Below are 22,160 nucleotides of genomic sequence, written 5' to 3' on the forward strand. Positions count from 1 at the left end.
TCAGAACATGCTGTGTTCACTTGGCTCAAAAAGACAGTTAGCATAGATTTATTTGAAGGATTATCTCTTAAACCAATTAGCTGTGGTTCTGACTATTTGGAATGGGTCCATATAAAAAAAAGTTTCTAGTTTCCCATGCCTACACTTGCCTGTTTGGATTATGGCTACAAGTACATGTTATTGATTGCATTTACAACCACTGTTTTCAGTGAGTGAAAAAGCTTTGCACATGAGTTGTTTCCATTCAGAATTGACACCAGCACAGTGCCAAAGATGAGAATAGGGACACATGGCATCACCTGCCCCAGATGCAGTATTTCATATGGAAAGTGACGATGTGGATGCAAATTCTGTGTGTTATGACACTATCCCATCAATTTATCACTCTCTTCACCTCTGTAAAAAGAACCATATAATAGGAGATACTGTACATGGTGGGTTGGTAACAGGTGGGTTGGTAACAGGTAGGCCTACAACAGGGCTGTCCATCTCACCCCATGGAGGGCCTAGTGTCTGCAGGTTTTTCCTTTCAGTCAAGCCCTAGACAACCAGGTGTGTGGAGTTCCTTACTAATTAGTGACTTAAATTACAAGTACAAGGGAGGAGTGAAAACCCGCAGAGACAAAGGCCCTCCGTGGAATGAGTTTGACACCTGTGGCCAACATAATGGTCATGTTTACTCGTTATCTCTCCTTTATCTTGAGAGCTACTGGAACACCTAGGGTAGGGTGAATGTCAGAGGATGTCTTTGCCATTAAAGTTGACACTCCCAAAGAATCCTGTTGACTTAGATTGCAATAGCTTCAGAGGGTACAATTATAAGGTTGGTTTTCACAATTTTGTGTTTCACGATAGCTAATGCAGTGAAATGGAATAGGCCATGTATATCTACAACTGTATTCACCCATCTGATTTGTGTGTTCAGACATGAACGTCTACATAGGCCTGCATGGTTAGGGAAGAGCAAAGAAGTGCATTATTAGGCCGATACTTGTTTTTTGTCTTTTTGTGCTGAAGAAGTGCTGTATTAGCTTGTTGAGAAACTTTCTAGTGTAGGGCTTTCCAACCCTGTTCCTGGAGAGCTACCAACATGTAGGTTTTCACTTCAACCCTGATTCTAATATTTAGCTGATTGATAAGCTGAATCAGGTACAGTAAGTTACAACTGGGGCGTGAACCTACAGGAGGGTAGCTCTCCAGGGAAAGGTTTGGCGAACCCTGGTCTAGTCGTCCTTTACACCAGATGCAGATGTGTCAAACCTCAGCACTACACAGCTCATTCAAATAATCAAAGCTTGATGAGTAGATGGTGTTATATAGCGCTATAGAAAGGAAACACTGTTTCGAAGGAACTGAGCACATGTGGGAAGAATGGAGAAATCTGGATGTGATGAAGGGATCTTATAAGCACATGTTAATGTTAGAGCTGTTTGAGAAGTTAGAACAGCTACATCTGGTATTGAGTGGTTGTTAGTCATTGTAAAAATACCTTAAATTGGCCTCCCAGACTAGAAAGGTGAGCTGGAACAGTGTACTGGTCTGCTTTAAGAAAAAAATAACGTTTCAAGTTTTGTTTTTGCTTTTTTTCCCACTTAAATCGGCCTGTTCATTAGCAGTTGTTTTGCACACCTTTTTTAGTTCTTTTTGCACACCTTGTGCTTATTTTCAAGGTTGAGCAAAACTTTTCTCAGGGGAAATATCCAAACGTTTATATACCAAAATCATTGTTTATCTTATGGAAGCATGTCTACAAGGGGGCTGGCTACTTTCTAGGCCTTTTGTTTCTATATGTGCAGGACATTCGAAACGAAGGCCCGACAAATGTGTAAGCTCTGATTGGAGGAGCAAGACCAAGTAACACCCCCACTGTAGCCAATCAACGTACACACCAAACAAGGATACTCGAATCAGATTGGGCCGTGTTGTCGGGCTTTAAAGCATGTGAGCTGCTGGGGAAACTAGTATAGTCGCAATCTACGAAAGATCATCTTTGAAATTGGATCGCGTACTGGTCCATCACCACTACCTTAATTAACTCAAAGGTGAGTGAACAATGTTATCTACTTCAAAATAACTAGATTAATATAGATATCATTCCTATTCTTCCTGTACTGATCCAGAGCCTCCATCTCTCATGTGCGGCGCTTGAACAATACTAGCGCTCTCTCGTTCCTGCTTTTTAAAAAATGTATTACTATGTTATTTTTAAAACTAGTATTCGTTGAATGTGTGGTGTCGAGTAGCGTAAAGAGACTAGAGCATGTAAAGCTAGTGAGTGACATGAACAAGCATGATGAAATACCAATTACGTCACGGAGTGGTGCACCTACAAGTATACCGCATTCAAAGCAACCGGGAACTCGGGGGAAAAAACTAGCCCCGAATGCGAAAATCGTTTTGAACGATCATAATAGCAGCAAAAAATGTGATGAACTTGTTACCTAAAGAGAGTTTATTTATTTGGCAGCACAGGCTTGTCTGTGTAGTCTACTCTTATCCACTAATGCTGAATATATGACTGACACTTGACTAGATTGACTCCATATAATCAATAACTAGAACCATACATATATATAGTATTCAATCAATACTAGGTAGAGTAGCCTGTAATTGCGAAACATTTTACGTTTGCGAGTTTAATATTGGATGGGGGAGAGGAAATGACGTGGCTTAATTCCCACTGCTGTAGACTGATGTAAGACCAGTGTGTCCTGGTTAGCCTCTGCAGTAGGGGCTGTAACACTGAGCTGGATGTTACATCCAGTATAGCATCCAGCTCATTTACATCTGGCATCCTGCACTGAGTTACATCCAGGGCATTTCCATTGAAAAGGACCCATGAGCGCCAACATGAATTTCTTAAGAGCATATCAAATTGGGTGTCAAATGAATGAAGTCTATATTTTGGGAGAGTTAAGAAATAGATACATAAAAAAAATAATAATTACATTTAAAAATGTGGCATAAGTAAAGGCTTTGATTTCTGCATAAACAGGTTTTTAGAAAACATCTACCAGAATCTTAAGAGGTATCAGAAATGCATCAAAACACAATGCTGATCTGAAGACCGCTGCCAACTAATAACTTTTTTAAATTTAGTTTTTAATAAAGTAAGTTTTTAAGAAATATTGCCTTGTAATTCCTTTACTGTTAACTTTCTTTTCTAATTTCTCATGAGGTGGCAGGATAATTAAAGTTCAGAGAAGTAACAAGTAATGGTAGAGCTACCAATTAGTTATAGTGATTTCACTGATATCAATTTTGTTTATGAATGAAGTGATTAAAACTCAGAATACCATTACCAAATTGGAAATGGAATTACTGCAACTGAATTGGCAACAATTGGAAAGCCATGGTAGTCACAGACCACAGTTGGGTCACATGCTGCTGTCCTCCCTTCCACTGGCATGCTGTTATGTTCAGCTCAATACAGTTTTCTTTGTCTTTCTTTCTGTTGGTCAAACCAAGAGTTTTAAAACAGTCTGTGTCTAGACAACCTCTCGCTCACTCTCCAGTTAACATCACCTCTCTCAGCTCTTACTGACATCTACCCATGAGCCCCCTCTTTCCATTTACTGTTACTAGCATCCTCACCGACCGACACCGGACATCCATGGAGGTTGAAAAGTGTTTGAAATTTGGTCAGTCCACACTGGCGTTGATGTTCACATCCACAGATGGAATGGACCAAATCTGAACCTATGTTTCAAAAGTGTTGGATTGTACAGTACTGAGTAGAGTACTGTACGATGAGTAGGACATAGTACAGTAAAGAAAAGTACTGTACTGCACTCTACTCTGCAGTCTAAATATACATGCCATTCTAAATGTATTTTGGGTTATAGTCATATTATAATGCTCGCTTGAATATAATGCTGAATATATGTTCCTAGTATTGCTAGCTGCAACAGAATACAATCTTGGATACCATTTCATGTCTCTTCATCCAGTATGATGAAAGTTAGAGGTAGTTTCACGTAAGTGCAATGACTGGAAGTCTACAGGAACAGTTAGCATGCTATCAGTTCCTGTTCATCTGACTCTGGCAATGAAGCCTTATATCTACTTCCCCAATCTTGAATTTCAAGGCTTTTTCTATATATTTTGGGATGGGGGGGACTGTTTCAACTTAAATGGTCAAAACCAGATAGAAAACATGCAGAAAAAGATATTGGACTTATATATTTTTTAAATACCATCTTTGAGAACTAACAATTAAATGAAAGCTAGACAGTCGGAGAGTTGAATTCCAAAAGACGGGCGTTCAGTGCACATGGATTTTGTTAATGTTTGAGCAGAGGAACAACGCAATAACCATGGCAAAATGCATAGACTTGCAATCACAATGGAATAACAGGTTTTGAAATTTTAGCAAATGTATTAAAAATAAAAAAACATGTCACATTTACTTTGAAACACATTTGGCAGAGATTACAGCCTTGAGTCTTCTTGGGTATGACGCTACAAGCTTGGCACACCAGTATTTGGGGAGTTTCTCTCATTCCTCCCAGCAGACCCTCTCAAGCTCTGTCAGGTTGGATGGGGAGCGTTGCTGCACAGCTATTTTCAGGTCATTCAGAGATGTTAGATCGGTTTCAAGTCCGGGCTCTGGCGGGGCCACTCAAGGACATTCAGAGACAGCCAAGACTCCTGCGTTGTCTTGGCTGTGTGCTTAGGGTCGTTGTCCTGTTGGAAGGTGAACCTTCACCCCAGTGTGGGAACCTGCTCCAGAGCGCTCAGAACTTCATCAATGACCTCTCTGTACTTTGATCTGTTCGTCTTTCCCTCGATCCTGACTAGTCTCCCAGTCCCTGCCGCTGAAAAACATCCCCACCGTATGATGCTGCCACCACCATGCATCACTGTAGGGATGGTGCCAGGTTTCCTCCAGATGTGACGCTTGGCATTCAGGCCAAAGAGTTCAATCTTGTTTTCATCAGACCAGAGAATCTTGTTTATCATGGTCTGAGAGTCTAGGTGCCTTTTGGCAAACTCCAAGCGGGCTGTCGTGTGCCTTTTTACTGAGGGGCTGCCGTCTGGCCACTCTACCATAACGGCATGATTGGTAGAGTGCTGCAGAGATGGTTATCCTCCTGGAAGGTTCTCCCATCTCCACAGAGGAACTCTGGAGCTCTGTCAGAGTGACCATCGAGTTCTTGGTCACCTTCCTGACCAAGGCCTTCTCCCCAGATTGCTCAGTTTGGCCGGGCGGACAGCTCTAGGAAGAGTCTTGGTGGTTCCAAACGTCTTCCATTTAAGAATGATGGAGGCCACTGTGTTCTTGGAGAACTTCAATTCTGCATAAATGTTTAGGCACCCTTCCCCAGATCTGTGTCTTAACACAATCCTGTGTCGGAGCTATATGGACAATTCCTTCGACCTCATGGCTTGGTTTTGCTCTGACATGCACTGTTAACTATGGGAACTTTATATAGACGTGTGTGTGTGTGTGCCTTTCCAAATCATGTCCAATCAATTGAATTTAACACAGGTGGACTCCAATGAAGTTGTAGAAACATCTCAAGGATGATCAATGGAGACAGGATGCACCTGATCTCAATTTCTAGTCTCATAGCAAAGTGTCTGAATACTTAAATGAAATACCTTATATACTTATTTGTTTTGCTTTGTCATTATGGGGTATTGTGTGTAGATGAGGGGGGGGGGGGGGATATTTAATGTGTTTTAGAATATGGCTGTAATGTAACAAAATGTAGATAAAGGGGGTCTGAATACTTTGTATGCACACTCTTGGAATTCTCTCAACCAGCTTCACCTGGAATGCTTTTCCGACAGTCTTGAAGTAGTTCCCACATGCTGAGCACTTGTTGGCTGCTTTTCCTTCACTCTGCTGTCCGACTCATCCCAAACCATCTCAATTGGGTTGAGGTCAGGTGATTGTGGAGGCCAGGTCATTTGATGCAGCACTCCATTACTCTCCTCCTTGGTAAAATAGCCCTTACACAACCTGGAGGTGTGCTGGGTTATTGTCCTGTTGAAAAACAAATAATAGTCCCACAAAGCCCAAACCAGATGGGATGGTGTATCGCTGCAGAATGCTGTGGTAGCCATGCTGGTTAAGTGTGCCTTGAATTCTAAATGTCACAGACAGTGTCACTAGCAAAGCACCACCACACTATAAAACCACCTCCTCCATGCTTTACAGTGGGAAATACACATGCAGAGATCATCCGTTCACCCACACCGCGTCTCACGAAGACACGGCGGTTGGAACCAAAAATCTCCAATTTGGACTCCAGACCAAAGGACACATTTCCACCGGTCTAATGTCCATTGCTTATGTTTTTTGGCCCAAGCAAGTCTCTTCTTCTTATTGGTGTCCTTTAGTGGTTTCTTTGCAGCAATTTGACTATGAAGGCCTGATTTCATGCAGTCTCATCTGAACAATTAATGTTGAGATGTGTCTGTTACTTGAACTCTGAAGCATTTATTTGGGCTGGTAACTCTGATGAACTTATCCTCTGCAGCAGAAGTAACTCTGGGTCATCCTTTCCTGTGGCAGTCTTCATGAGAGCCAGTTTCATCATAGCGCTTTATGGTTTTTGTGACTGCAATTGAAGAAACTTTCAAAGTGCTTGATTTTCCGTATTGACTGACCTTCATGTCTTGAAGTAATGATGGGCTGTCGTTTCTCTTTGCTTATTTGAGCTGTTCTTTCCATATGGACTTGGTCTTTTACCAAATAGGGCTATCTTCCGTATACCCCCTACCTTGTCACAACTCAACTGATTCGCTCAAACACATTTAAGAAAGAAATTCCACAAATTCACTTTTAAGAAGGCATTCCTGTTAATTGAAATGCATTCCAGGTGACTACCTCATGAAGCTGGTTGAGAGAATGCTAAGAGTGTGCAAACCTGTCAAGGCAAAGGGTGGCTATTTTGAAGAATCTCAAATATAAATTTGTTTAACACTTTTTTTTGTTTTGGTTACTACATGATTTCATAGTTTTAATGTCTTCACTATTATTCTACAATGTAGAAAATAGTAAAAATAAGAAAAACCCTTGAATGAGTAGGTTTAATTTTTTTGGGGGGGGGTGTATGTGTGTATATATATAACACAGTGCCTTCAAAGTATTCATACCTCTTGACTTATTCCACATTATGTTGTTGCAGCCTGAATTCAAAATGGATGAAATATATTTTTTACACACAGTACCCCATAATGACAGTGTATCTCCGTCCACCTCAGTGTTCTAGCTGCCTCTCCCTCTTGGATAGGAGTTTTCCCTTTTTTATACACTAAATGTCCCTGCTATAGACTAAATGTAACATTTGGTAAAAGCCTGATTCTCTATTGCTGACAGACTAACATAATCCTTGGACAAGTGTGTAAGATGTCGGTTTACATAGGCTTACTTGAACATTCATAAAGCCCTAATCAGTTGACCTATAGGCTCTTCTAAAGTGGTACAGGTCAGAGAAATGTAGCATAGCCGGCCACTTAGATTAGGCCTAATAATGCTGTGCATAATGGCTGAATATGTGCAGTGGTTTATATTTATACACCACTGGGTTACATGGATTGGCCCAGTTCAGGTGTTAAACGATTACGCACAGGTCCATAGCTTTTCCTGTTGCGCTCCTATCATCCTTGGGTTACCTCTTCCTACAGTAAGCGTTTTACCCTCTCCCTAGTTTGATTTGACTTTGTTTATTTGAAGATGGGGGGGAAAAAACCATTGGTTCAATGTTATTACTTTGCTTTGGGAGCCAAGATGCTGGTGGGAAAATGTCATGCATTAGTTTGGCACTGTTACTAACCCAACACATCACTATCGTTTTGAATCTCTCAAAAGGATTTTAGTCACAATAGAAGTGTGGGATGGATATCTTGGCGCCTTCCTGTGAAGAACGGGTTGAAGGAGTGCCCTCTGGGTATGAAAGGCTGGGCGTTGGAGCTGGTCGTCTCTTTCAACGTTTTGGTTGGAAGGCGTGTTCAAATGTCCCTCCCTCCCGTTGGGGGCATGTCTGACATCACGTTTTACCACAATGTTTACTTTTTGCAGAGCAGTGTGGAATGTGGACAAGGTAAAAATAACAGAATCTCTTGAGTAGGTTCAACATTACTCCAAAAAATGTAAAGGTCTAATCAGTGAGCACCCTTTTGCACACGTCAGGTAATTTGTTCGTTTTGTATTTGATACACTAGTGAACTATCAACGTCTTAAGCCTACCCCTTCCATCAGCACGCAATGGTTGGCTGTTCAGGCAAATCTGTCAAATGTTCATCTCATACATTCCCTCTAAACTCCATAACATTTTCAAATGACCTCACACACATTGGAATGGACAGTATCTGTTTCTGCAGACTGTGTTCAGCCACTCAGTATCTGTTACAGCACACGGATGCCCATCTCTCTCTCTCTCTCTCCTCCCCCCCCGCTGGTGTCGTGTTGCAGGGTCAAACACCTCAGCTTTATAGATGTAGTCAAAAGAGCGCACCTATTAATAGTCGCTGTAGTAGAAGATTGTGTGGTGTTGCTGTGTTTTCTCCAGTGGTTGTAACTGAAGTAACGAAAGTTTCATTTTTATCTGAGTGTTCACGGCTGCCTCTTCTAAAGTACTCAGTCTTGGAAGAGGTTAACACTGTTGCATCTTATGCTGTTATTGTCTATGTGGGCTGGTCTACATCGTCATCATGTAGGCTAACCAGCCAATCGTGTGTGCAGGCCACGTGTGTTTTGTGTTCCTTTCCCTAAACACTCTTAACAGCTGGTTTTAGAGTTAATGGATACAGACGGTGTGTGTGTGTGTTAGCCAGGGTTGGGGAGTAACTGATTACATGTAGGCTTATCAGTTACTTTTACATTCATCATGGATGACACCTTTCTGTTTTCTCAATGTTATTCAATTCAGCTTTGAAAATAGGCGTAAGTTTTTAAAAAATCCCCCAGACCCAGTCTGGCCACAGGCCTCTTTGATGACACCAAATGCGTTTGATGGATATTTTTTGTCTTCTTGTAAAGCTTCCTTAAGGGGAAAGTAAAACAAAAGTAACAGAAATGAATCGTAATTATGTTACGGAGTTTGGGTAATCCAAAAGTTACGTTACTGATGACAATTTTGGACGCGTAACTAGTAGGCTCACACCAGGCTTGACTAGGCCATATTTTGGTGGCCTTGGTGAGGAGCTCGCAGGGATATGTGGCGTAGAGTAGTGGTTAAACTCAGCCAGGTAGAGGACAAGCAGCTGTGGTCTGCTTGCGAACAAATCAACTGTTCAGCAGCTTTGGTAGGCTACTTCTTCTTTTTAAACCAAACCCCTTTAGTGCCACTGTTGTCCTCACAGGAAAAGCTCTCAGACCACAGTCCAGTTCTAATTGACATTTGATTGAGGTGTTTACATACAGCAGGGTGTTAAAGGACCACATAGATTGGTCTGCTTTGTGTTTTCATTTTTGCCATGGAAAAAATATTGTGATACTGGTATCATCCTTCTCTAGTAGTTTCGGATATACATTCAGTCTAATAGCCATGTTGATGCAATGTTAAAAGGTTATGCTGAAATAACAAGGAAACCATGCTGACTCAGCCATTTTCTTGCCTGCTGGGTGGTAGTAGATAGTAGGCCCAAGCTGAAGGACCGGATGCTCTGCACTGTAACAGTGAGCTAGCGTCAACTGTGGACCATTTCTGCCGTTGTTTTCTCGTGTTGCTACAGTAAGCTGATTTGAGTGTTTGCAAAGAAAATGTTAAGTGTGTTGGGAACTCATAAATCAAGTAAGAACTTCTTACTTGTCCTCAACCATTTTGGTGATGTGAAGGGTTTTGAAATGTAAAAAAATGCAAGCGCCTTCCAACGATACAGTTGAGTGAAGGATTGAAATGTGTTGTGCTTGTTTTAATGCGCTTGAATACTGACGGTCAGTCCTCCTGAGCACGAACAGAATTCACAAATGAACCCTGGACAGAACATCACTGTTTTCCCCCATTGGACCTTTTGTTGGGTCAACGTAGCCTAAAGAGAACTAACTGAACGGGCTTTCAATTGGACCTGTTAGGCTTTCACCTTCCTACACGATTGTTGCCACCGGTTGCAACCTCTGAGAACACTGCTATTTCAAAGAGTACTTTGCTTATCTGGTCATTCGTTACAGACAGGAAGAGTCATCCATTACAGTAATCAGGGGGGGGTGCAGTGCCAGGATAATGGTGGCCCAGCCATCTTACAACGTCCCTCTTTTTAAAAAGGAGACGCAACACACTGCATAGACTGATGTGACGTTTCTCTTGCGGTGAGTGCTTTACACTCTAGTGTCTACACTGTGTAACCTATATAGGATACCTGTGTGAGAATCTGGGTTGCAGTGTATAGGCCTGTGGGGGGAGCATTCTGTTCTCCCTGGCAGTATTCACCTGAACATGTCCTGGTTTGACCGTAATGTAATAATGTATAAATCAACTGAATGTAACCTCCATATGTATGTGAATGGTGTTCTGTTATTAGTTGAGAAGGATCCCCTAGCCTACGCTGGTACATTTTACTAGAGGAATTTCTATCTGTCAGTTACTGTTTGTTTGTCGGACTCACTCATTCTCTATCTCACCCTCTCTCTCAGGTGAGTCATGCCTTCGGTTCCCTCCAGCACGGCCTCTGTGCGCCCTGTGTCCTCCGTCTGCCCCCACGCAGCAATGCTTCACAACAACGCTACCAAGGCCAACGGAGAGGCCGCCATTTTGAATGGGGGGTCCAAGGTCAATGGAGAAGCAATGTTGAACGACCCCAAGTTCTCTATGAATGGATCGGCCCAAGTGAATGGGGAGGAGGGGGAGAACGACCTGGAGAACACAGCCACAGGCACTGAGGAGAGGCAGTGGATCCGTCCTGATCTGCCCAGTAGATGCACCTGGAAATTGGGCGTGTCCTCTGCCGAGTCCCCTCACTGCCACTCTGCAAAGTGAGTCACACACACACTTATCACGAACAGGATTTGCATATGTTCCCCGGCCTTTTCGGTGTAGAGAAGGCTGATGGATATTTGTGGTCAGTGGTCGGTCATTTCTCCACCCCACGAACATGACAGAAATAGAACCACAGCATTTCCACGTACTCTGCTTATCCTCCCTCCTCTTCAAACACCTCTAGTTTACATAGTCCACTAATTCCCCTTGTGTAGCTAAGATATAGTCACCTGCTTGCTTCACTAGCAAGGAGAGCAAAGAACCAATATATTTGTTTTTGTTGAGCAGCAACCTAAAAGCAGGATGCTGGTTTGACATTTAGCCAGGCTCCATTCTCCTGCATAATGACACACCTGCTAGAGCCAGAACCACAAAGAGGACCAAAGCCTGTGGGGCTGGTCTTTCTGACCTGAATCCTTTGTAGGAACCCCATGTGAGCGGGAAGGGTTGGGCAAGGGATTTGGTCTTTCACCATGACTTGGCAATTTCAGATTGTTTTGAGGGATACTGAAAGGAACACTGCCATTGTGGCCTAGGGGAGAAGGGTGTGTGTGTGTGGTAGGCTCATGCTGAGGGTCTGGAATTTCTGGAACAGTCTTGCTGTTTTGACAGTAATCTCTCCATTCGATCAATTTAAGTTGTTATATAAGTTCTATATGGCATCAATAACTCTGTGCGGCTTGGCAAAGGCTTTGTTTATGTCTCACTGCCAGACCGAATCCAGAGGCTACCATGTTACGAAATTAACTCTCGATGTCCCAAAGATAGTGTCATACTGAGGTTACAAAAGTAGCCAAGTTACACAAGTTTCCATCTCACATATGAAACAACTTTCAATACTTGGCGCGAACTTACTCATAAAAGAGTTTGCCTTTTTTCTAATTTGTGAATGATCATGGTTTATATAGATTGCTCTCCTTAACTGAGTCTCCATCCCATCCTCACCTCTCAGGACCGAAGCCCCCAGGATTCTACCCAACATCCTCAGGAAGATTGGAGACACACCTTTGGTCCGCATGAACAAGATACCCAAAGCCTTCGGCCTCAAGTGTGAACTCTGTGAGTATTTACACATGCGCACATAGTCATGATATGACACACAGTCACATGACACCCACTGAGCCTAAAGACAACCAGAGAAAAGCAGTCTGTATTTGAATATCCTTGTTTGTGTTAAGTTACTATTTTTATATAGTGTTATCAGTCTGTGTCCTTTTTAACTCACATTTTCTGTTCCTCAAAAACAATCCTGTGTTCACATGTGTAGGTGTTGGTGTGTGTTTGATTTACACATTGTTGGGCAATCAGCGATGTCGGGGAAGCTAGTCTGAAAATATAGTTTACCAATCTACCAATTACTTCACACTGGAACAAGTTAAGCTATGCTAAAGCTACCCTTAAGAAAAATATTGTTTACTTAATTAAAGTTACTTTGAAAAAGTATTTCACTACATCCAAATGACTTGGTGAAAAATCATAATATCTAAAATGTCATAGAATACAAATGATAAAAACAGCTCACTCTGTGGTCAGCTGTTAACAGAATATGTAATGTATCCTATTAAACACAAAAACATGTTTCAAGTGAGAGTTGGGCAGGACTGATGCTGAAAGAGAAAGGACATTCTTGCCTACTTCACCCATATTTTGTGTAGTTCCAGAAGTTGGCTACTCTGCTACAAAGACTCTACCCTATCTAGATTTTAAATCAGTTCAACTACCATCAAGCTACTGCAAAATGTAGTTTAATTTCTAGTTCAACTACCACCAAGCTACTGCAAAATGTAGTTTAATTTCTAGTTCAACTACATGTAGTTCACTACTCCCAAAACTGGTGATTAGCTGTCTTCCCTACAGCTATTTCTGTTTTTAAAGCATAAATCCAGTGGTAGAGGACATGACAGAGGGAGAAGGGAGATGGTGGAAGGAAAAATTAAGAGGGGGAGGAGGAGAAAGAAACAGATATATGGCGATGACATGGAGACAGGGTTAAATTGGAAGTGAGGGAGAATGAAATAGACCATAGAAGAGTGAGGGAGAAGTTCTTTAGACTGTAGTCTAGTTAGTCTCTATATTAGACTCCTCCTATAGTACAGTTAGACTCTATATTAGACTCCTCCTATAGTACAGTTAGACTCTATATTAGACTCCTCCTATAGTACAGTTAGTCTCTATATTAGACTCCTCCTATAGTACAGTTAGACTCTATATTAGACTCCTCCTGTAGTACAGCTACTCTATATTAGACTCCTCCTGTAGTACAGTTAGACTCTATATTAGACTCCTCCTGTAGTACAGTTAGACTCTATATTAGACTCCTCCTGTAGTACAGCTACTCTATATTAGACTCCTCCTATAGTACAGTTAGACTCTATATTAGACTCCTCCTGTAGTACAGCTACTCTATATTAGACTCCTCCTATAGTACAGTTAGTCTCTATATTAGACTCCTCCTGTAGTACAGTTAGACTCTATATTAGACTCCTCCTGTAGTACAGTTAGTCTCTATATTAGACTCCTCCTATAGTACAGCTACTCTATATTAGACTCCTCCTGTAGTACAGCTACTCTATATTAGACTCCTCCTATAGTACAGTTAGTCTCTATATTAGACTCCTCCTATAGTACAGTTAGTCTCTATATTAGACTCCTCCTGTAGTACAGTTAGTCTCTATATTAGACTCCTCCTGTAGTACAGTTGGTCTCTATATTAGACTCCTCCTGTAGTACAGTTAGTCTCTATATTAGACTCCTCCTGTAGTACAGTTGGTCTCTATATTAGACTCCTCCTGTAGTACAGTTAGTCTCTATATTAGACTCCTCCTGTAGTACAGTTAGACTCCTCCTGTAGTACAGTTAGTCTCTATATTAGACTCCTCCTGTAGTACAGTTAGTCTCTATATTAGACTCCTCCTGTAGTACAGTTGGTCTCTATATTAGACTCCTCCTGTAGTACAGTTAGTCTCTATATTAGACTCCTCCTGTAGTACAGTTAGACTCTATATTAGACTCCTCCTGTAGTACAGTTAGACTCCTCCTGTAGTAGTTAGTCTCTATATTAGACTCCTCCTGTAGTACAGTTAGTCTCTATATTAGACTCCTCCTGTAGTACAGTTAGTCTCTATATTAGACTCCTCCTGTAGTACAGTTAGACACGGGTCCCGGTGGCTCAGTTGGTAGAGCATGGTGTTTGCAACGCCAGGGTTGTGGGTTCGATTCCCACGGGGGACCAGTACGGAGAAAAAATGTATGAAATGTATGCATTCACTACTGTAAGTCGCTCTGGATAAGAGCATCTGCTAAATGACTAAAATGTAAATGTAAATATGTATTAGACTCCTCCTGTAGTACAGTTAGTCTCTATATTAGACTCCTCCTGTAGTACAGTTAGTCTCTATATTAGACTCCTCCTGTAGTACAGTTAGTCAGTAGGACTGGTTTCCTATAGGCCCCGCTTGCCATGAATACTGTTATTATTGTAAAGTCAACATTTAAGGTTTCACATAGCCTCCTTTCCCCTCATTAGTCTGCTAGGCTCCACTGTATGATTGTAGGGGTCTTGTCTCAGGTATCTCTCTGGGTGGAGGGGGTTTGGCCACCTGAAAGTTCCTCTGTTCTAAGGGAGGGCTACAAGGTGGGGAGGGAGGGGGGCCGGAGAGGGACAAGGTCTTGTATCAGGTGTCACTAGGCTGAATTGTCAGTCACCAGCTATGGGATGTTTTGGGAAGTCCCGGATGTGGATTCTGGGGGAAATGTTCTTGTCATCTATTTTTATTTATTTCACCTTTTATTTAACCAGGTAGGCCAGTTGAGAACAAGTTCTCATTTACAACTGAGACCTGGCCAAGATAAAGCAAAGCAGTGAGACAAAAACAACAGTTACACATAAACAAACGTACAGTCAATAACACAATAGAAATATCAATGTACAGTGTGTGCAAAAGTAGAAGAGTAGGAAGGTAGGCAATAAATAGGCCCTAGAGGCAAGAATAATTACAATTTAGCATTAATACTGGAGTGATAGATGTGCAGAAGATGAATGTGGAAGTAGAGATACTGGGGTGCAAAGGAGCAAGATAAATAAATAACAATATGGGGATGTGGTAGTTGGGTGTGCTATTTACAGATTGGCTGTGAGCAGGTACAGTGATCGGTAAGCTGCTCTGACAGCTGATGCTTAAAGTTAGAGAGGGACATATAAGACTCCAGCTTCAGTGATTTTTTTTTTTGCAATTCGTTCCAGTCATTGGCAGCAGAGAACTGGAAGGAAAGGTGGTCAAAGGAAGTGTTGTCTTTGGGGATGACCAGTGAAATATACCTGCTGGAGCGTGTGCTATGAGTGGGTGTTGATATGGTGACCAGTGAGCTGAGATAAAGGCAGAGCTTTACCTAGCAAGGACTTATAGATGACCTGGAGCCAGTGGGTTTGGTGACGAATATGTAGTGAGGGCCAGCCAACGAGAGCATACAGGTCCCAGTGGTGGGTAGTATATGGGGCTTTGGTGACAAAACAGATGGCACTGTGATAGACTGCATCCAATTTGCTGAGTAGAGTGTTGGAGCCTATTTTGTAAATGACATCTCCGAAGTCAAGGATTGGTAGGATAGTCAGTTTTACGAGGGTATGTTTGGCAGCATGAGTGAAGGAGGCTTTGTTGCGAAATAGGAAGCCGATTCTAGATTTAACTTTGGATTGGAGATGCTTAATGTGAGTCTGGAAGGAGAGTTTACAGTCTAACCAGACACCTAGGTATTTATAGTTGTCCACGTATTCTAGGTCAGAACCGTCCAGAGTAGTGATGCTGGTCGGGCAGGAGGGTGCGGGCAGCGATCGGTTGAAGAGCATGCACTTAGTTTTACTAGCATTTAAAAGTAGTTGAGGCCACGGAAGGAGTGTTGTATGGCGTTGATTATTGTTGTTATAGCATCAGGTCATTTTAAAGACCACGACTGGGTATTCTGCCCGGCGCTAGCGATTTGAACAGGCAGTACATTTCTCTGATTGGTACAGTTGGCCAATGACAGTGAAGTACAGTAATACCAGACGGTTAATAGGTCAGTTTTGGACCACCATCCACATGTTATTTGAGTTCACTGCATGTGAACCATGTCACGGTCCTCAGTCTAAATATCTCGCCAGTGAGTTATTTGATATATTTTTTACGGGCTTAATTGTTTAAAGTCAATCTCTGGTTGATTCCCATAGCTTAGTGAGACAAAAAGTTTCCATGGCACTTGCATGGATTTTCACGTGATTCGGATTTACTCTTTGGCTGACTAGTCCACAGTGGATTTGGGGCCGTTTGAATCTGTGCCAATCGGCTATTGTACGTGTGAGAGATTGTGTGAGTGAGAAACGCTGGACCTTTGGATGACCTCCCCACCTGAATTTTTCCAAATCGGCTCATGCCAGCTCTGTCTCTTCCCATGATCCTCCATGTCTGTGGCAACTTCTACTGTACTTCCTGGCGTTGCTAAGGGGCTTTACAGTTAACTTGTACAGGGGGATTTTGTTCAAGTCTTCTCTGTGGTATATCTAAAGTACACAATAACATCATAATATAAGCAGCTGCAGTACATATTGATGATTCAACATTTCCTTACACCCTCTCTCTTTCTCTCTGTGTGTAGTGGCCAAGTGTGAGTTCTTCAATGCAGGGGGCAGTGTGAAGGACCGTATCAGTCTGAGGATGGTGGAGGATGCAGAGAGAGCTGGCATCCTCAAACCTGGAGACACCATCATCGAGCCCACCTCCGGCAACACCGGTACGTGTCGCTAGGATTCCCCGAGCGCTATAAACAGGCTTATTCTTGGACAATGGAGAGGGGGGGGGGGGGTCAAATTACCTGCCTGAAAACACTCCTGCCGCTTATGTACATATTCCACCACCACGTATCAATACACACGTCACTAACAGTAGAAAGATTACACACCCAAGTCAAAGGACTTGTGTGTGTGAGAGAGTTTAACATTTAGTTTTGCCTGGTAATGTCAAGTAGTCACTGAGACCTCCCAGCTTACCTTTGACATTAGGATCTTGTCACTGTAGCCCTGTGTTCTGCAGTATGGTTTGTTCTGCTGACATGACCTGTTCATCACAGCTGTATTGGCGCCTCGCTCTCTCTCTCTCTGTGTGTGCAGGTATTGGTCTGGCCCTGGCCTCTGCAGTTAAAGGCTATCGCTGCATCATCGTCATGCCTGAGAAGATGAGCATGGAGAAGGTGAGGCTGGTGTTTGTGTATCAGTGCATCCATGCGTCGGCGTTGGAATGTAACTAATTGTAATCTAATCTTGTGTTCCCAGGTGGACGTGCTGAGAGCCTTGGGGGCGGAGATCGTGCGTACCCCCACCGCCGCCCGCTTTGATTCGCCAGAGTCCCACGTGGGCGTAGCCTGGCGTCTGAAGAATGAAATTCCCAACTCTCACATCCTTGACCAGTACCGTAACGCTAGCAACCCCCTGGCCCACTACGACACTACTGCCGAGGAGATCCTGGAGCAGTGCGATGGTGTGTGTGTGTGGTGTGTGTGTGTGTGTGTGTGTGTGTGTGTGTGTGTGTGTGTGTGTGTGTGTGTGTGTGTGTGTGTGTGTGTGTGTGTGAATGCGATGGAGAAATTGAGTGAAGAATACCCATTTCCTCCAACTCTTCTAATAGACCTCTCTGCGCCACTCTGCCCTTGCAGGTAAGGTGGACATGTTGGTGGCAGGAGCTGGCACAGGTGGCACCATCACTGGCATCGCCCGCAAGCTGAAGGAGAGATGCCCCAACATCAAGGTAGGCACCGAGTCACTTAACACAACGTCCCAGATCTATAAGAAGGCGATCTATCTGACTAGCTTGTTATCGCTCTGTACTTTGTCAATTGAATTCCATTCAGTCTTGTAGAGCCAATTCCAAACTCCTGTAGCTGAAAGTATACAACACGAGTTCAACCCAAGGCCCACAGTTATACGGCCTGTTGGGCCGAGTCATAAAGTAGGATCAGAAAGTAATATTACATCTGCCTTTGATGAATAAAGCCAAAAGATGAATACAGATCTTAAGTTGCCTTTGTGTGTGATGTATTTATTACCATGTTACTTTGGTTTATTGATGTAATGGTTTAGTTAACAGTGTTCTGTGTTGTGTAGATCGTGGGTGTGGACCCTGAGGGTTCTATACTGGCTGAGCCAGAGGAGCTGAACATGACAGACAAGACCCAATACGAGGTGGAGGGCATCGGATACGACTTCATCCCCACCGTGCTGGACAGATCTGTGAGTGTGGCAGTGATCTCCTGAGTTGAGCGGAGTAGTTGAGCGGAGTTTTCTACTCTGCATCAGTAACAGTCACAACACACAAGTGGAAGGAAAATGACTCCTAAGATAATATTGTATATGGGTGCTGTAGTAGAATGCATATAAATGTTTCTCTCTGTTTCAGGTAATTGACAAGTGGTATAAGTCCAATGATGAGGAGTCCTTTGCCATGTCACGCATGCTGATCAGGGAGGAGGGGCTTCTTTGCGGTAGATTGACATCACACACAATGATTGGTGCTCCCAAAGAGCAAGGGTCTCTCTCTCTCTTGTTCTCTCGCTCTAACTGTCTCTCTTTCTAGGAGGTAGTTCAGGCACAGCCATGGCTGCAGCAGTCAAGATGAGTACAGAGCTGAAGGAGGGCCAACGCTGTGTCGTCATCCTTCCTGACTCCATCCGCAACTACATGTAAGGGAGAAAAGAGGGGGATGAGTGGAGGAGGGAGGTTGAACGGGAAAAGGGAATGGTGGAGTTAAATGTGTGGAGAAGGAGCAAGTATTTTTAACAGGCTATGTAGTACCAGTGTTTTAACCCCCCCCCCCCCCCCCGCCGCCAGGTCAAAGTTCCTCAGTGATAACTGGATGTGTGATAAGGGCTTCCTAACCCCAAATGACCTGATGGTGTCCAAATCCTGGTGGTGGAACCTGACTCTGCAGAGTCTGAACCTGTGTGCGCCCATCACCGTGCTGCCCTCCGTCAACATCAAGAAGACCATCAAGATCCTCAAGGAGAAGGCTTTTGACCAGGCACCCGTCGTTGACGAGTCCGGGTACGCTTTTACCTGGTTACCATGGTCACCTGTTTGTCATTCAGGCCGAGTGTCAATGTACCCTGTAGCATGACTGTTAACAAAACATTAGTCCACTTGACAAGACGTCAATACAGACATTTTATTAATCGGTGTGTATATGTTCATGATAGTTTCCTTCACAAGCTGTCCTAATGCTAATGACCATATTCTCTCTCTCGTCTGTGTAGCATGATCCTGGGGATGGTTACCCTGGGCAACATGTTGTCTTCTGTGCTGGCTGGGAAGGTCAAGGCGTCTGACCCTGTCTCCAAGGTGCTCTACAAACAATTCAAACAGGTCAGTTCCTTTACCTACATGCTCAACAACATGCCACACTCTCACAAGAACACTTCAACTCAACTGCTCTTAAATAAAGTTCTCAAACTGAAGGCTATCATTGAGGAGAGCAGGGGTACTCAACTACTATTGGAGAAGGTCTGGTAACTGAAGGCTATCATTGAGGAGAGCAGGGGTACTCAACTACTATTGGAGAAGGTCTGGTAACTGAAGGCTATCATTGAGGAGAGCAGGGGTACTCAACTACTATTGGAGAAGGTCTGGTAACTGAAGGCTATCATTGAGGAGAGCAGGGGTACTCAACTACTATTGGAGAAGGTCTGGTAACTGAAGGCTATCATTGAGGAGAGCAGGGGTACTCCACTACTATTGGAGAAGGTCTGGTAACTGAAGGCTATCATTGAGGAGAGCAGGGGTACTCAACTACTATTGGAGAAGGTCTGGTAACTGAAGGCTATCATTGAGGAGAGCAGGGGTACTCAACTACTATTGGAGAAGGTCTGGTAACTGAAGGCTATCATTGAGGAGAGCAGGGGTACTCAACTACTATTGGAGAAGGTCCGGTCACACATTTCCTAGGTGGCAAAGGTCCGGATGGATACTGCAATTCTACACATTTTTTGGGTTATACTGTAAGGTCTGTCAGTGAATGACATGGAGGAACCCCCCCTGTTCTGGATCCAGACTGTGGTCCGCCTGTTGTAGTTCTGTCATTTTCATTTGTTGCACTCTCCCCCCTCAGGTACGACTGACCGATAGCCTGGGAAAGCTGTCCCGTATCCTGGAGACGGATCACTTTGCCTTGGTGGTGCATGAGCAGATCCAATGTAAGTTTACCCCTCCTTCCTCTCTTCCATCAATCTTCCCGTCTTTCTCGCTTCCTGTTACTCTCTCTCACACTTCCTTATCTCACCATTTCCCCGCTATCTTGTATTGCTCCTTCTGTCTCTTTTCCACCACTGATAGTTGCCTTTGTCAGACAGTAGAGAAGAACATTCCTAGCAACACCTGCTGTCTTCGGTTGACCCTGAACTGGCCCTCCTACAGGGTCAGGGGTCATTCCGGGTCCCTGTCCAGGTAACCGTGTCACCTGTCCGCTGCCATAACAAACACCCACCTGGCCAGAGGCAATGTGGCGGTTGTTTTCCCTCTGACTAGCTTGCTGTTTCGCATCAGCTTAACTTTAGGGGTGGCTCATCAGTTTGGTCAGATAAGCCTGCATAAATAAAATCACAAGTCGTTACATAGCGTATTTGGCTTTCTCACAGCCTAGGGAAGACAAGGTGTAATGATGCCGTCTAATCATCAGTTTTGTGGTCTAGTAGGCAAACAAGGTGTGTGTTGGGTGGCAAAGTCCACCGGTGGTGTTTTGGTGCCTGGCAGTGCCTGGCCACCAGTAGAATAGTGCAATACCCAGACTGTTGTGTAAGGATAGACGAGGGGATATAGCTTAATATGCCATAATGCTTTTTGTCAGCCCACCACCACAACTTCACCAGAGGATACATTTATTTTTTACATATTATTTTCATCAACTAATTTACTGATTCATCCCAAGGGCAAGTGTTTTTTCCTGACAATGTGCCCTGAGCAGGAAAAACTCTGTCCCTCAGCTATGACTAGGCACCCCTATGCTCCCTATCATAGTAAACTATGTTCATCCTATATTCAGTGTCCCTTATCTAACAGCAGGGTCTCTTCGGAACCTGACTTTCATTGTGACCTAATCCTGTCTCTCAAACGCAGGATGCTAGTTGCATAACTTCTTGTAAACCGATATGGTTTGATTCAGTATAATTGCCGGCTATTGTATAATCCATTGCTTCATTCTTGGATAAAGACCTTGGGAAGTTTCAACTTCCTTTGTGGCAAACATTCCCATATGAAAAATGGAGAAGTATTTTGACATAATTTATGTAATCTCTTGCATGCAGGACAAATTTCAGTGGTTCTACAACTCTTAATTCTCCTATTTGTCACAAACGTTCTCTTGCACCTAAAGTCTTATCTCAATAGTACTATTACCCCTCTCTCTGTCTCGCTGTGTCTCTCTCTTTCTCTCCCTTCCTCCGTCTCTCTCTGTGTAGTCATGGCGGACGGCTCCTCCTGTCCGAGACAGATGGTGTTTGGGGTGGTGACGTCCATTGACCTACTCAACTACATCACAACGCATGAGAGGCGGGGAAACGCACGGGAGCGCACGATGTCGGAGTGCTCCATGACATCTGAGTGCTCGCTGACCGACGAGCTGTAACCACTTTCTGTTTCCTGTGCGTAGGAGGAAGTGACCCACCCCCCAAACATTGACAATGAAGAAGAAGATGTAGACTTTTAGGAGGTTGTGGTTTAGTCTTAAAATAATTATTATTTTCCAACCTTCTTGGCTACAGCTGTTTTGTTATTTTTGTGATTAGAATCCTAATTTACTGTAGCCTACCTATGCTGCGATTTAAGTAATTTAGCTGGTTTCAGATACATAGTTTTCCGCTAACTTTAAGGTATATAAATTACATTTTACAAAGTGTGCAACTATACATTTCCATCTGTCTGCCTCTTCATTATTGAAAGTAACTTTTAGTTTTCTCTTTAAAAAGAATAGTGTTCCTGACTTCATTTTATTGCAGAGGATACTAAAACATTACAATATGCTCGCTAGACTAACGACTCAGTAAATTTGAATCTTTCAGCTAAATGGCCACCTACCTACCATTTTCTATTGCATTGAGATTTCTATGTAACTGATATGTGAATGTGACTTCCATTTTAGTGGGTGAAAAACAAAACATTTCTGAAATTTACTGCTCCCTTTTAGACTTAAAAGCACATCATAGTTTTTCTTTGATACC

The 22,160-nt window shown here is 43.2% G+C and overlaps 1 protein-coding gene and 1 non-coding gene across 2 annotated transcripts; both read left to right on the forward strand.

Moving 5' to 3' along the window:
* Nucleotides 1–1,901: 1,901 nt before the first annotated feature.
* LOC106586691 (cystathionine beta-synthase) lies at nucleotides 1,902–21,834 on the forward strand. The gene is made up of 14 exons (XM_014174235.3): nucleotides 1,902–2,042; nucleotides 10,586–10,924; nucleotides 11,881–11,987; nucleotides 16,560–16,694; nucleotides 17,071–17,150; nucleotides 17,233–17,437; nucleotides 17,613–17,704; nucleotides 18,061–18,186; nucleotides 18,353–18,437; nucleotides 18,530–18,635; nucleotides 18,784–18,996; nucleotides 19,206–19,314; nucleotides 20,057–20,141; nucleotides 21,402–21,834. Exons 2-14 carry the CDS (start codon nucleotides 10,593–10,595, stop codon nucleotides 21,566–21,568), a joined length of 1,842 nt encoding a protein of 613 aa, XP_014029710.1. The 5' UTR covers nucleotides 1,902–2,042; nucleotides 10,586–10,592; the 3' UTR covers nucleotides 21,569–21,834.
* On the forward strand, nucleotides 14,087–14,159 carry trnaa-ugc (transfer RNA alanine (anticodon UGC)). Its single transcript has one exon. It is a non-coding gene; the product is annotated as a tRNA-Ala (tRNA).
* Nucleotides 21,835–22,160: the final 326 nt, after the last annotated feature.

The sequence above is a fragment of the Salmo salar genome, chromosome 25 (assembly GCF_965601325.2).
Source record: "Salmo salar chromosome 25, fSalSal1, whole genome shotgun sequence".
Taxonomy (NCBI): Eukaryota; Metazoa; Chordata; class Actinopteri; order Salmoniformes; family Salmonidae; genus Salmo; species Salmo salar.

What these genes read in the sequence shown, in the direction of transcription:
- LOC106586691 (XM_014174235.3), top strand. Translation starts at nt 10,593, where the DNA reads ATGCCTTCGGTTCCCTCCAGCACGGCCTCTGTGCGCCCTGTGTCCTCC. An exon ending in GATCCTGGAGCAGTGCGATG is followed by an intron (nt 17,438 to 17,612) that starts GTGTGTGTGTGT and finishes CTGCCCTTGCAG; the next exon opens with GTAAGGTGGACATGTTGGTG. An exon ending in GGTGCATGAGCAGATCCAAT is followed by an intron (nt 20,142 to 21,401) that starts GTAAGTTTACCC and finishes CTCTCTGTGTAG; the next exon opens with TCATGGCGGACGGCTCCTCC.